This window comes from Diaporthe amygdali (genome assembly GCF_026229845.1).
Source record: "Diaporthe amygdali strain CAA958 chromosome Unknown NODE_25_length_736740_cov_64_583793, whole genome shotgun sequence".
NCBI lineage: Eukaryota > Fungi > Ascomycota > Sordariomycetes > Diaporthales > Diaporthaceae > Diaporthe > Diaporthe amygdali.
The window spans coordinates 458745-472441 of NW_026517045.1; the positions used below are offsets into that span (position 1 = coordinate 458745).

At 51.0% G+C, this 13697-nt stretch overlaps 4 protein-coding genes across 4 annotated transcripts; 2 read left to right on the forward strand and 2 right to left on the reverse strand.

Annotated features, from left to right (window-relative positions):
- Positions 1 to 2041: 2041 nt before the first annotated feature.
- On the forward strand, positions 2042 to 2392 carry J7T55_007988 (uncharacterized protein; the record flags this gene model as incomplete). Its single annotated transcript, XM_053131136.1, has 2 exons — positions 2042 to 2132; positions 2232 to 2392. 2 exons carry the CDS (start codon positions 2042 to 2044, stop codon positions 2390 to 2392), a joined length of 252 nt encoding a protein of 83 aa, XP_052990824.1.
- A 335-nt stretch (positions 2393 to 2727) lies between these two features.
- Positions 2728 to 3997, forward strand: J7T55_007989 (uncharacterized protein; the record flags this gene model as incomplete). Its single annotated transcript, XM_053131137.1, has 3 exons — positions 2728 to 3063; positions 3190 to 3301; positions 3375 to 3997. 3 exons carry the CDS (start codon positions 2728 to 2730, stop codon positions 3995 to 3997), a joined length of 1071 nt encoding a protein of 356 aa, XP_052990825.1.
- A 2425-nt stretch (positions 3998 to 6422) lies between these two features.
- Positions 6423 to 8188, reverse strand: J7T55_007990 (uncharacterized protein; the record flags this gene model as incomplete). Its single annotated transcript, XM_053131141.1, has 4 exons — positions 6423 to 6591; positions 6660 to 7264; positions 7321 to 8052; positions 8117 to 8188. The coding sequence occupies 4 exons, from the start codon at positions 8186 to 8188 to the stop codon at positions 6423 to 6425; spliced, it is 1578 nt and encodes a 525-aa protein (XP_052990826.1).
- Positions 8189 to 9379: 1191 nt separating this feature from the next.
- Positions 9380 to 11609, reverse strand: J7T55_007991 (uncharacterized protein; the record flags this gene model as incomplete). The annotated part of the gene is made up of 7 exons (XM_053131142.1): positions 9380 to 9506; positions 9575 to 9732; positions 9787 to 10027; positions 10096 to 10807; positions 10899 to 11240; positions 11328 to 11408; positions 11471 to 11609. The coding sequence occupies 7 exons, from the start codon at positions 11607 to 11609 to the stop codon at positions 9380 to 9382; spliced, it is 1800 nt and encodes a 599-aa protein (XP_052990827.1).
- Positions 11610 to 13697: the final 2088 nt, after the last annotated feature.

Genomic DNA, 13697 nt, shown 5'->3' on the forward strand with positions numbered 1-13697 from the left:
CAGACAGATGATCCCTGGGGATAGTAGATTCGGGAGCTCCCGCTGCCTGCCAACGGGTAGCCAGGAGGACGCCCTTGGCGGTGACGACTTCGCGGTTGACAGTAACGGGTGACGAGCTTGGCTCAACCTTGGCGTGATAACAGCCTCTTGGCCTCCATTAAATCTCGCCGACGTATTCACCGAATCAGGGCCCGAAGGCGGCCACGACCTCCTCTGCCGGGCCAGCACATGTAAGTCAGCACTCTAGTCGTGTACGGATCGGCCTGGTTCGGTGTGATGCTCATGACCAGCCTACGAACCCCGTGCCGTGCTCTGCGGTGGACTCTTCTTCATTTCTTCAAGTGAAATGCAACTGAGTGCAAGTATATGCGAGTGTGCCTGCCCCTGACCCCAGCGACCCCTCGGCCGGCTCGAGGCGGCCCCGAGCAAAGCCCCCCACGCTCTGTGGAGGCATTTTATTCCCTCAGTTACCTCCAGGCCGGCCTGCATATCAGGTACGTATACGTATGCAGCCGCGGCTTACCCTGCTCGGATTCATGCGCAAGCCATCATTGCTTGGATTCTACTTCATCCGGCAGTGCCATTAAGCCCATTCTGCCGAAAATGTAACCTTCAGATCCTCATTGGAGACTGGAATTTCAGCCTCGTCTACATACGCACTTGGCACTTGGCAAACGACGACTTGGCAGTTGTTTTGGCTGCCTTGGATTCGGTCCCATGCATCAAGCAATGGGTATTGGAGCGGTTCGACCCCTGAATCACCGAGGACACGAAGGTCCTTCTCTTTACAGCTGCTCGACGTCGACGATGGCGATGCCAATGGCGATGCCAAGGTACCTAGCTCTCTGCCGTCTGGATAGCCCTCAGTGGAGGCTGCTAAGTATCACCCTCCAATCCTAACTCAATTTTCAAAGATTCTCTTGGAGAGATTGCTGAGTGGCTAGATAGCACCACGATTGATTGCGCACGGCGTTCGAAATTCGTGCTCACATCAGCTGGAAGACAAAATGTGACGTTGCCACATGATCAGCATTAAAACTACAATGTGGCTTGAGGTGCTCTTGAAGCGATCTCTTGTTCCGAAGCTTGGTATCCACTCTGAGTGGATCTCATAGAGTGAGGCTTGGGGCGTTGCGGGAGAATGGAGCGGGAGGAAACCCCAGCCGCCAAGTTCTACAAGACAATGCCGCATGGCGTCAAATGACAGCCACTCTCGGGACCTTGTAGAGGCCGGCCGCTTATATGATTGGCGTGCACGAGTGTAAACGTGTAACGTCGTATAAGTGGCCCCGCGATCCTTGAATGCTCATTACTTTTACTCTTCTGGTGTGGATGCTGATAGAGATTGCCCGCCGCCGCTCAAGACAAGACATGAGCTCCCGAAAGGGCAGTGGAGGACACCTTTCCCGAATCTTTTGAGGCAAACACCGGAGTCGCTGGCTGTCTTTTCAGGTAGTGATGAGACGTCTTGGCTGGAAAATTTGTCATATGCACTCAGACCGCTTCTAATGCTGTATCCATCTTTCACACGGTCTTCGCTCCGCACAAGGCGCATCTCGTGTCATTCTGTGTGACACAAGTACACTTTTCTCGAGTCAACTGCCATCGACTGAGGTGCAGTTCTGAATTTAATCTTGACTATCAGCAGTCCACGAAAGCCACATGATGAGCACATTAGAGTGTTGGAAACACGAGGCCTGGTGCAATGATGCCCTGCGTCGAGCAACTTTGTTCGTTGGCATTAACTTCTCCGGAATTCCTATAGAGATTGTTGGCCTCCCACTGTGTTATTCTACAGTGGGTCTTCATTGTTGCGAATTTGGTGCGGAAAATTACACAATAGCCGTAATACGCGGGTGCAGAATAACTAAATAGACTGCAAAGACTACTCAACTCCACAAGTATTCAGTACATAATTGGGCTATCTTTCCTGCGTTACTCATGGCTCAGGACAAGCACGATGCAAAGCTTGTGTTTATGCTTGTATATGTGACCACAGTTGCAACGTCTGACTGCATTAAACACACCAAGATCCGCCAAGATGCTCAATGGAGCGACGGCTGGCTGGAATGGTCAACCACATTGCATGAGTGACCCACCACAGGCGGGCACGATCTTTGGTCATCCCCGATGTGTGTGTGAGCAAAATTTTGTCCCCTTCACCCATCGGACTTCAACAACAGCATCTTGTATCACACCGAGTCCACACTGACATTGCTGCAACCTCACAGCCCTTGGCGGCGCCTCTCCATCATCAGAACTCTTGGTGACGACGCCGCAATCGCCCGCCGTGGTCTCTCGGACTGCGGCCTCTTCCCACCCACCATCATTATGGCGGCGACGATTTGCAATGTTGTTTGATATCGACCCGATGATCCTCACCACATTGTGACCTGTGGTTGTCTCATCCGCTCTTGGCAGAGATATCGCGAGCCTAGTCTGGAGGCCTACTCCCGATTCCTTGGCTGCCCTCCGTCCGAGGTACGGAAGCCAAAGTTGAGATGCGAGCAAGACGAAGGGGGAAATCAGGAGGCGTCAGAATGTGACCGCTATCGACGGTCATTGAGAGAGCTGTGGCTTCGGACGGGGCGTGGCCAAAAGGTATAAAGCATTGTGTCCGCACCGAGGAAGATGGTTGACGATCGCTTGTTTCTTGCACATCAATCTGACATCCTTCGCAACTCAAACAACATCTAGAAACCCTTCAACGTTGTTCTTTACTCAGTCATGGCTCCTGCTGCTATTGAAGACATCAAGCTTGTCACCAAGCATCTCCCAGGTGACATGTCAGAAACCCCCAGCCCAGATGGACCGCTTTTCGCTGTTCCGTCCTCCAGGTCATCATCCATCTCGACGGCAACTTGGCTGAAACTCAATAGCAACGCGCCTGCGCAATTCAAAGTCGAGAAAATCCCTACGATTTCCCATGAAGAGCCGTTCACAGGAGCCAAGAAGCTTCGACATCTCCTTGAAAATACAGACGAGCTTGTCGTCTGCCCCGGGGTCTATGATGGACTCTCTGCGAGGACGGCTATCGAGCTTGGCTTCAAGTCTATGTATATGGTATGACCTTTGTGTTCTATTTTTCATGAACTCCACGCATCACACCACCTTGACTGGATCTACTTGTGCTCACCTGTGAAAACGCTATAGACTGGAGCTGGCACAACAGCTTCTCGCCTTGGCCAGCCTGACCTTGCCATCGCTCAGCTCGCCGATATGAGAGACAATGCAGACATGATTGCCAATCTTGACCCTTTTGGACCTCCTCTGATCGCTGACATGGACACTGGTTATGGCGGTACGTACAAAGTCCCGAAAATTCACGATCCGAATCACCTACGGTTCAGACTCACAAGCCTTCTTCTCTGCAGGCCCCATCATGGTTGCTCGCACAGTCGAGCATTACATTCGCTCCGGCGTTGCCGGCGCCCACTTGGAAGACCAGATTCTGACCAAGCGCTGCGGCCACCTTTCGGGTAAGAAGGTTGTGCCGCGCGAAGAATACATGACACGAATCCGTGCCGCGGTGGCAGCCAAGCGCCGCCTTAAGTCAGACTTTGTGCTCATCGCTCGCACTGACGCGCTGCAATCGCTCGGCTACGATGAGTGCATCGAGCGCTTGAAGGAAGCGCGCACCGCGGGTGCCGATGTCGGCTTGCTCGAGGGCTTCAAGTCCAAGGAGCAGGCTGCTGCCGCCGTCGCGGAACTCGCGCCCTGGCCGCTGCTGCTCAACTCGGTCGAGAACGGCCACAGCCCTCTCATCACTGTTGAGGAGGCGCGCGAGATGGGCTTCAGGATCATGATCTTTTCCTTTGCTACGCTTGCGCCGGCTTATGCTGCTATCAGGGAGACTTTGCTGAGACTGAAGAACCATGGCGTTGTTGGCACTCCGGATGGAATTACGCCCGTCAAGCTTTTTGAGGTGTGTGGGCTTGGTGATGCCATGCAAGTAGATATTGGAGCCGGAGGCGGTGCTTTTGCCGAAGGAGTTTGATGTCTATGAGCTGGATGAATACAGGCTGTGGCCGGTAACTCCTGATCTTTTAATTTGGGATTTCCTTTTACTTAGGGGCTCAGTATGTTCACGCCCATAGCTTTTCCTGCAGATGGACATGTATGTATCAGACAAACGATCCCCCTCTACTAAATTTCATCCTCTACGTTGGTGTTCCCGCTGTCCAAGCTGACCCTCAATCAATCTGCGGTTTCTTCTGCTACCATTTCAATATTGCGAAACGCCTCAATGAATGATGTTAACCATGTTTTCAAAAGCATGTGAATGAGACTTAATTCTCGACCTGCCTGCGGCCATTACTTGGAGAGCTTGGTACTCAAATTTATTCACTCCAACCTTACTTGATCCTTGTCCTATCCCTGTCTATGAATGATTGCGCTTTTGTCTCCTGGCGATCCCAGGAACACTGCAGAGGCGTGGAACTGTGATTGAGGCGTGAGAAAAACTTTGAAAGGACGGAGAGTTCCGAGTTGATCAATTCGACTGTCAGACTAGCATGATGCAGCATGGCTCCTGGAAGGCTGCTTTGCGTTTTGTGGACCTCCCTCAAATCAGCTGAAGAGCCAGACGATGGAATGTCTGAAGTCCGATGTCGCGACGAATTCGGAGCACATCAGACCGAGGGTCACTATTCCATGAACTAATTGGCCGATGCCTGTCTTGCCCTTCGGAAGAGGTCGCTAGGATAGACTCTTATCGCTGGGGAGTATCACGGTCGAACGGATGCCTCTTAATTTATTGCTGAGTGATCATTGTGCAGGCTTATTGGTATTCAATAAGAACGCAATGCAAGCTTTCCCTGCCAGCCACTCTCATCGGTCCGATGTCTCATCTCGTATCTGCTTTTCCAAACCGTTGCATATATGCCATCATTCTTACAGAAAACCTGCATTCGTCGGGATCTGAAGCAAAGTCTGTCGTCGCTTTCCGGAGATAAGAGTTTTGCGTTGTCCAACTTCTTCGGGGGGATTGAGTACCGAGATGCCGTGGAAGGTAAGACAGCGTGGGCTGACGACCTCGGGAAGCAGGTTATGGCTGCAGAGGGCTGCTGCTCGCGTCCAGGAAGGCCAGGTCATCAATAACACAGCTGATGCTGATGCGCATCAATTTCTGCTTCCAGAAACCTGCAGATGTTCTTTGCAAGGGAATGCTGGTCTCCAGGTATCTTACGAAATCAATGTCCACACTTTCAAGTATATACAAATAATAAGGAAAGATTTGATGGATTTGCTCCCTACAAGAACACTGTTCTATAGCACTTCAAGAATGGTAGTGGGCAGGAATAATCGTGTCTCGCTGGTGGCTGATCCATAGAATATGCCACAGATTGATATAGACAATTTTTCTCTGCGATTTGTACTGTATACGTAATACGCGGAATGTTGTACCTCTAACCGGCCGTATGCAAAGCGCTAGTCAACCCACACAGCTAGCCTTTCAACATGTGTTGTGCGATCGGTTGGCGGCCTGGTTGTACAGCATCGACTCTTGCATGATTTCTCGCTACCATACAATCTCGTGCGTGCCTGCGTGCCGTCAAGACGCCATGGATGGCTGATTAAAACGCTGACAGATCTTGTTCGGAAATAGATTCTCCAAGTCGGTGAATACACTGTGATATTTCGAAACCTGGGCTTGTCGTCAGCTTATGCCACGGGCATGCCAACTCACTAGAGCTCCGTAGTCAGTGTCTTTCAGAGATTGAGTCTGACCAGCGACTGTAAACTGATTCAAGCTATGTCCTTGCGATTGAAAACTTGACAAACTAAACTAAGTAAAGTTTCCTGGAGCGATTGCTTGATGGGTGCCCAAGGCGGCCTTTACCGTAGGAAATCTCGGGAGTTAATCCTCGAGCACCGCGGATCCCATGTGGATGACTGAAGGGATCGTGACCAAGTAAAACTGTGAACTAAGGCTTCCAAAACCGAAAACACCATGTTTGACGAGCTTGGAAGTCCTCGTAATTTGAGGGTTCCCACAATCGTACCAGGTCAGGGGTATTCTGTCTGGCGTACTCACGAAGGCTATCAGAGCCAAGAAGCTGGCTGTCGCTGGTACTGATGGGTCGTGCTCCATACTGACCTGCGCAGCTATATGACCATGACCTCCGGCAGGGGCACACCAGCTTTTAGCTGAAAAAGTTCTTTGTACTGGGTATTGGGATCGTCATGGAGATTGCGAAGGTACGCGTGAAGGCTAACTTGATGTTGCAACTGGATGAAGTCTTCCCTTCCCTTCCCTTCCCTTTCTATGTCCTCCACTTTGGCGTAACTGAGAAGACATGGTACTCAAGAGAGGAAAACGGAACAAATTAGTGGGAACTATAATTAAATAATTTCAGAGTAAAAAGTAGATTATCCATGGCCATTGAAATACGACGCTTGCAGACGTGAGCAATTATCTGTCAAACTAAGCGTCTCTTGACAATGCTTTTGATACCAGTCTGGTCTGCTATGCCAATGATGAACTGATCACTAGCACATTCAACATCTTTGGGTCCAGCACCGACCAGCTCCAGGTCGAGGCGCTGGACCAGGGTTGCTATGATAATGTATATCTCAGCCCAGGCGAGACTGCATAAAATGAGTGATTAGCACCTACACGTGAAATGTGTCCCTTTATGACTGGGTAGATTACTTACTTCATGCCCAAACAGATCCTCGTGCCCCTGGAAAATGGTGAAAATGTCTTGTCCGATCTCTTCCTGTCACCACACCACCTATCGGGGTTGAAAAGCCTTGGTTGTGGATATAGAGTCTCATTCAAGTGCATCAAGAGGACAGTCATGCCCACTGGGGTCCCCGACGGAATGCGCCACTGGTCGTAGAATAAATCACGGTCCGGAGCCACACGTGCCAGGCGAGTTGCCAGCCCTGGACTCAGTCGCAGGCCTTCACAAACGACCCCGGTCAGGAAAGGCAACTGTTCGAGGACGGACAGAGGAATATCTTCCTTACTGCCCTGCTGGTTCCTCGCCTGGGCCAGCTCAGTCCGCAGCCGTTGCAGCATAACATGGTCGCTGTACAAGTAGTACAGTATCAAGCGTATGGTCTGCGCGGACGTCTCGAAGGCAGCTCCAGTAACGGTACTGACCTCGTCGTTGAGTCGTTCAACCGTTTTCTCGGCTGGTGGGAGGTTGGAGTCCATGATGCCGTGTAAGATGGTCCGATGAGATGGGCCTGGATTACTATCGGCTTGTTTTGACGATGGTGTCGCCACGATGGTTTTGGTTATTTGCAGACTATCCTGCGATACTTCAGTTGAGACGCTATGAGGGGATTCATGGGAACATTCCAATTTACCTTCATGAAGCCGAAGAAGGCCTTAGTTCCAGCATCGCCTACCTTCTCGATCCAGTGCATGGGAAGCGACTTCATCAACGGTCCGATCCATCGAACATGCTTGGTGACGCGCCATATTGCGCCTGAGGCCTGAAGAAAGTTCATCATGTCTGCATTGAAGTTCTCATGATCTAGGTTTTGATAATCCTTGAAAAGCACAAACTGCATGGCAACGTCCCTTGTGAAAGCACCGATAGCAGCGGAAATGTTCACTGCGGCCCCTTCGAACTGAGTGATGCGGTCGCAGAGCTTGTTTGCGAACCTCTGGATCATATCCTGCTGGGCGGCGACATTGGCCTTCGAGAAGAAAGGATTAAGGGGAGCACGACGGCGCTTGTGCATCTCATGGTCCACTGTGCAAACCGAACACATTGGCGCTCCGAAGGCGTCGTAGGACCAGGCATACTTGTTCCACTGACCATCCTGGCGGTAGAGCTTCTCATAGTACGCCGAGTCGTTGATGTGGAGCTCGTAGGGGCTGATTCTGACGATGGGCCCGTATTGATGGTGCATCTGAGCAATCTTAAACGTGTACTGGCCATTGAGTATCACATCGTAGTACCCCTCATAGTAACGTGTAATGGCCGCCAATTTTGGTCCGGGGAATTTTGCGAGAGGATGTAGGACCAGTCGGTAGAAAATAACACTGGAAAAGTATACAAGAGCTGTTGCGGCAAGAGCTGCCCAGGGGTTCTGCATGTGTTGAAGCAGCCACATAGTGCCACAGTGATAGTAATTGAATGAGAGAAAGAATTACACTAAAGACATCTGCTCTGCAGAGTAGCAGAGAATATGGGAATTCAAATTGCGTGTTGCTATACCCAAACATTTGAGCAGGTGCAGGTTGAGGGGAGAAGGCATTTATGAAGGAGCATCTGGGGAAGGATTCAACTACTACTGCAACATGCGGCCGCCCCATGCAGCCTGTTTACCCAATGATACCTCTCCTATGGTCAACGTTGGATTTGTCATGCATTGGGCTGCCAAACAATAACTAGTGTAGCATTTGACTTTAGTTTGAGATTAAACATGGTACTATTAAACACATATAGATGTTGGCCCAGAAAGCCAAAAGAACTCGAATATAGGTCCAGGACTCGACGGACAACTGCGCTGGGATGAAGGAGTCTGCACTGGTCAGTTCTCATCAACATGACCGGCTGTAGACCATACTATGCCTTCCGACTGACTTGGTCAATCACAGAGGAACAGCAGTCGAACGAAAAGATTTTCCTATCTTGACTCTTGAGGCAACAAACCTCCATTCATTCAGAGGCTGGTTCGTGTTTATGGGTGAAGGAATTCAAATAGAGAGTGCAGAGCTCTTGAAAACGGCCATAGAACAGCGATATTTTCAATTTACATTCGTCTGTGGTCGGCCTACTGTCTTGATGCCCATAGAATTCCCCCTTCCTTTTTTGTCTTTCAAAACAGTGATGTCCAGTCTATCAAAGAGGATGCGAGCTGCGGCTGACAGGATGCTTTTCTGACAGAGCATTAGTCTTGGAAATCATAGTCCCCAAAGCCACACCTTCTTCGGCTACTCAACGACCATAATAACCAAGGTCATAATTAATAAAATCCCACAGAGGTCAAATCTACAGCTCGTTTCGGTGCCAATACGAAGAAGCATTGTTGAATCTCATTCCCTTGGCGCACGACGCGACATCGAAAAGAAAACAACGCCTCATGTCTACACAGCCGAAGGATGTAATAAGACATGACAAGTTCTCTCTAATCTAAGCCCGTGAGACCACTTCGTCCATGAGAGTTTCCGACCATTATTCTCATCCGCCTGTGCCGAGCCGAATGTAATTATATCCGTGTAGCTTAAACCGGAAATTCTTTAAGTTGAAGATGTGCCCTCCATTACCTGCCATAAACCAGTATCTGTTCGACCAGCGTGCCTGGAAAGCGTGACCACCCTAACTGTCTAGAGAGGAAGTGATCTATATGTGCAGGCGCCGCATACTATCGTACTCTAGCGCTTGCCACAATATCATGACCTGCTAATTTCGCCTCAGAATGAATTGTAATGCATCTGGTCTTCGTCGTCAGATTTTGCTCGCGGAAGACTCCCGTGGCCTGGAGGTCTTCCGTATAATGACCCGGGTGCTGGCCATCCTCGCGTGGTCGGCCGATCGAAGCTGATGGTGCCCCGATCGATGATGGCGTTTCTCTGGGGTACCTCAACCCTCATCAAGATAATTCATACCTGTGCGAGACAGGCAATTCCGCCTGCGGCATTGACACCACTTCCGACTTTTGCGGCACTTGCCCCGGCATCTCAGCATGTGCCACATCGCCGCACAAGACATCATGACCGTCAGGACCACAGTATGTCTGCTCACCCACACCTACATCCTCAATATTCTGTGGTATTTTCGCACGTTTTGACCTCCTGCGTCTAAGGAGGAGAAGTGCCACCGTACCAATGAGGGCTGCACCTGCTACGCCGCCCACGACGCTACCGGCTATGACACCTGCACTGATTTCCGAGTCGGAGCTGGAATCTGACGGGCCCGAAGACGGATTGGAGTCATTCTTGGAGTCTGTCGCGCCTGACGAGCTCACACCCAACCCAGTGTCGTCAGTTGCCGCGGCGGTGAAGTTCTCAACGGTGAATATATCGGCCAGGCCCGCGTAGGTAAAATCGGCCATGCGGTCGCTTGAGAAACCAAAATAGTCAGTTACATGCCCAGAATTGATCGTTCGCGGGAGGCTCGGTGGACCCACTGATTGTCGTAATAACTCTGTACATCTGGTGCCAGGTTGTACACCGTCTGATTGCTCATGTATCTTGTCTTGAAAGACAAGCTACTCAAATCGAATACCGCCAATCCCTGGGCGTGCGCATCTCTCGTGTTGAACACACCATCGTATAATGAATCTGGTCCGACCTGAGTTGTGTCGACACCACCAATCGTCAGGACCTGGCCACCTCCGATATGCTCGCAGGTGAGGCCGTGGCGTGGCTGCAAGGCTTGGTAGTCTGCCTTGAACCAGCGGAAGGACGGCAGCGACAGCACGAATGCCTGATCCCAAGCGATGGAGGTGGTTCCAAGGTTTCCGTCCCATCCCGCGTATACAAGTATCTCGTACGTGTTGTTGGACGACGCAGCACCGGTCATGCAGTACTCCTTGCGGCCATTGGGAATGTCGCCAGTGGTGGTCTGTTCATACCAGGTATCGGTCGCGGGGTCAAAGACCTGAACCGAAGTAAAAGACAGCAGATATTTTTCTGATGGACCATTTTGGAGCTGATGACCTCCGGCAGCGATAATGACGCCGGCGGGCCCAAAGTTGGGCACGTATTGCATCCGGCCAAGCTGTAGATACCCGGATGTAGAAATGCCCACGACTGTGGAATTGGTTGCAACCTTGGTGGCAAAATTGTACTTAAGGAGACCACTGACGGGCACTTTGGTCCCATTATCTAGCATTTTGCCTGGTAGTATGGTTAGAATCCAGCGACAGCCCCTTAGGTTCTGTCAGGCCTGGTGTCCGTCCACTGAGCAAGGGATGGCTCCTCGACTTACCACCCAGAAAGAATCCAGCCCCATTTCCACTGGTCACTGGTCCCGCAAAATGCCTAGGCTGAGTCATAAAGTATTCATCCGTCGTATCATTGAGATTCGTCCAGGTCCCGGTCGTCCCATCCTCGCTTGGCTCAAATGACCACAGGCCCTGCGATATCTTCGGAGCGTCGCCAAAATCTGACGGCAGGCCAGCAAAGCCGGTATACAGCAGATTTGACACCTTATTAACCCATATTCCCGCATAGTTCAAGTCTGGTACGCCTGATGGCTTTGCTATCGCTGTGTAGATCACGGTGTCTGGTTCGAAATCTGCCGACAGATGGATGGATAACAAAGTCGACGCTAGCAACAGATTTTAGACGTGCATGTTGCAAGTACCAGTCTCAAAGGCCGAGATAAGACGTGTACAGAACGCTGGGGATGGCTTACAGTATTGAATCACCACTCCCTTGCCGCTGGTGTATGAGAATTCACCACCATCGATGTAGACCTTACCATTGAGCACCGCAGCTGCTCCAACCCAAGAGTCAACGTGACGTGAGATGAAAGTGAATGCAAGTACAGGTACTGACAAGAGTGGGACGCTCTCCGCAGAAAGACATTTCCTGAAGCAGCACCGTCAACCTGTCTCGAGCGAAGTTCTGGTAGAAAGTCCATAGGGTCAGCCAGTGCTACACCCACCACCCAAGACCAGAGAAGCAACAGCTCCATTTTCAGCAGGAATTGGGGCGGAGGCGTGGTCCGATTTACACAGCACAACCAACTCCTTTGCTCGTAACGAATTTGTATGTTCGCGGGAAGTCACTGTGAACGCGCTTAATCGTATGTCGTAGTTCTCGGCCAGAAGGAAAAGACTGATCACGTAGAAGAGCGTCAGAGATCCTCGGGGGGCTACTTTGTCTTTTTGGCTGAACCTGCCTCTGGCCATGGCCACAATTCTGGCTTGCAGTGCTTACGGTGACACAGAAGGGACTCGGTCAGGCGGTTGTGTTGCTGTGATGCGGGCTGCAGAATTTCGTGTCTCCCGAGCGGGCGGTAAGAATATAGCATCCCTGACCAATTTTTCGTAGTCGCTCCACCGAGTATCTTATAATCCCCTGCATAAAAAGACATTTCGCAGGACAGGCCGGTAGGCTGTGCCCGAGCTTCCAGAGGTCCAACCTGTTTGGACTCCGCATGAGAAAGTTATGAAAATGTCGTTCAAGGTGTAAAGCTCCCCAGCCGTGGCGGCGGCTGTGTGGGTGGAGGGAGGCTATGCCAAGTTCGTTTCCGATGCAACATCTTTACCGCCAAGGGGATGCAAAATTCTACAGACCGGCACGTGCCCGGATCATTTGTGGGGGGTGGGCGGGCAGGAAAAGGAAAACGCAGAGAGAGAGAGAGGATCCTCGGCCGGCCTCAAAAACACACACAAACACGCGAGCACACGAATAACACTTGAACTAGTACTCTATTGGCCAGTGGGAACAAGACATCAGCCGCAAGGGGCACAGGTCTACCGCCCCCACCGGAATGTCTCATTAATGCGTTTTGTTCGTGCCACACACCTGGGTCATTTACGAGCGGACAATTTTACTTCGCCCCTGAAAAGCAGTTTACTTGTTTTCCTATCTTCTGGCAGGCTTTAGTCTTTAGTTCCATTTTCCTCATGATACTATTCCCTCCAAGCACCTGGACTTAGGGGACTCACAACAACTGCCACGGACAGATGTATCTCTTCGACGTAACTGTCAACATCAAATCAACATTGCCTGGGCATGGCCTGTGATGTCCTTGCTAATTTTTCGCCGACTTCACACTTCCAAAATTCCACCGGGCACTTCCGATTCTTCGCCCACAGCCCTCTTCAGTACAACCACCAACTCGTCCACTGTCCCTAGCAGTGACATATAAGAAGCCAAGGTGCTGGCCCAGAGTCGGCTGTCATCGCCAGTTAAAATTCCTTTGATGGTCAATTCCTCTAATTCTTTCGGAGAGATGTCAGGTTCTTTGGACGTTGTGGCCCTTTTCTGAAATGAATTCCCGAGCAGTGGGGTTGGGAGGACTGCAGGTAGGGGACCCCCAGAAATCAAAGACCCTTGAACCAGTGACAGTACTGCCATAAAGTCTGAAACGAGACTTTCGTGGGTTGCGCCGGTATATAGCATGAATCTTGATCGTAAATGGGGTGGCAGGCGCCGCGTTTGAAGTACAAGTTGGGTAATATGAGTGTTCAAATTACAACAAAGGGCGCAGGCCGCTGAGAGAGTCGCCGAGTCAATTTTGCTCGTGGAAAACTCGAACTTGAGGAGCATGATCGACGGAACAGAAGCTTCGAGTGTGGCTTGTGACAGAAAGAATTCTGCTTCCGTGACCTGGACCAAGTCGGCCGGGGCATCTTGCCAAGTAGAGAGGTAAAGGGCGTAGCGCTCTTTAACAGTAGCAATTTGCCGTGACAGAAGTTCTCTGTAATGTCGGCTCCCAGAAGGAGGACGAGGGAAGAACAAAACTATTGTTGCCGCTCCAAATCCGACCAGCACAAGCAGAACTCGCCGCCAGAAAATGGTATATCCGACTCCTGGATCGCCATAGGTAGGACTGTGCGTATCCATCCAGCTATAGCTGACGACCAGATACATTGTCGAAGCCATCATGATTCCAGCTTGCATTTGATCGGGCGGTGCAAACAGGCGCCACCACATTAGAATAACTATGGCGACGCCCATTATCGCCGCCAAACCGTACGGATTACCGGGACCTGAGCCAGCACCAATATACCAGCACACAAGGCCGAGTACTCCACCGGCAACCGTGCCTGCT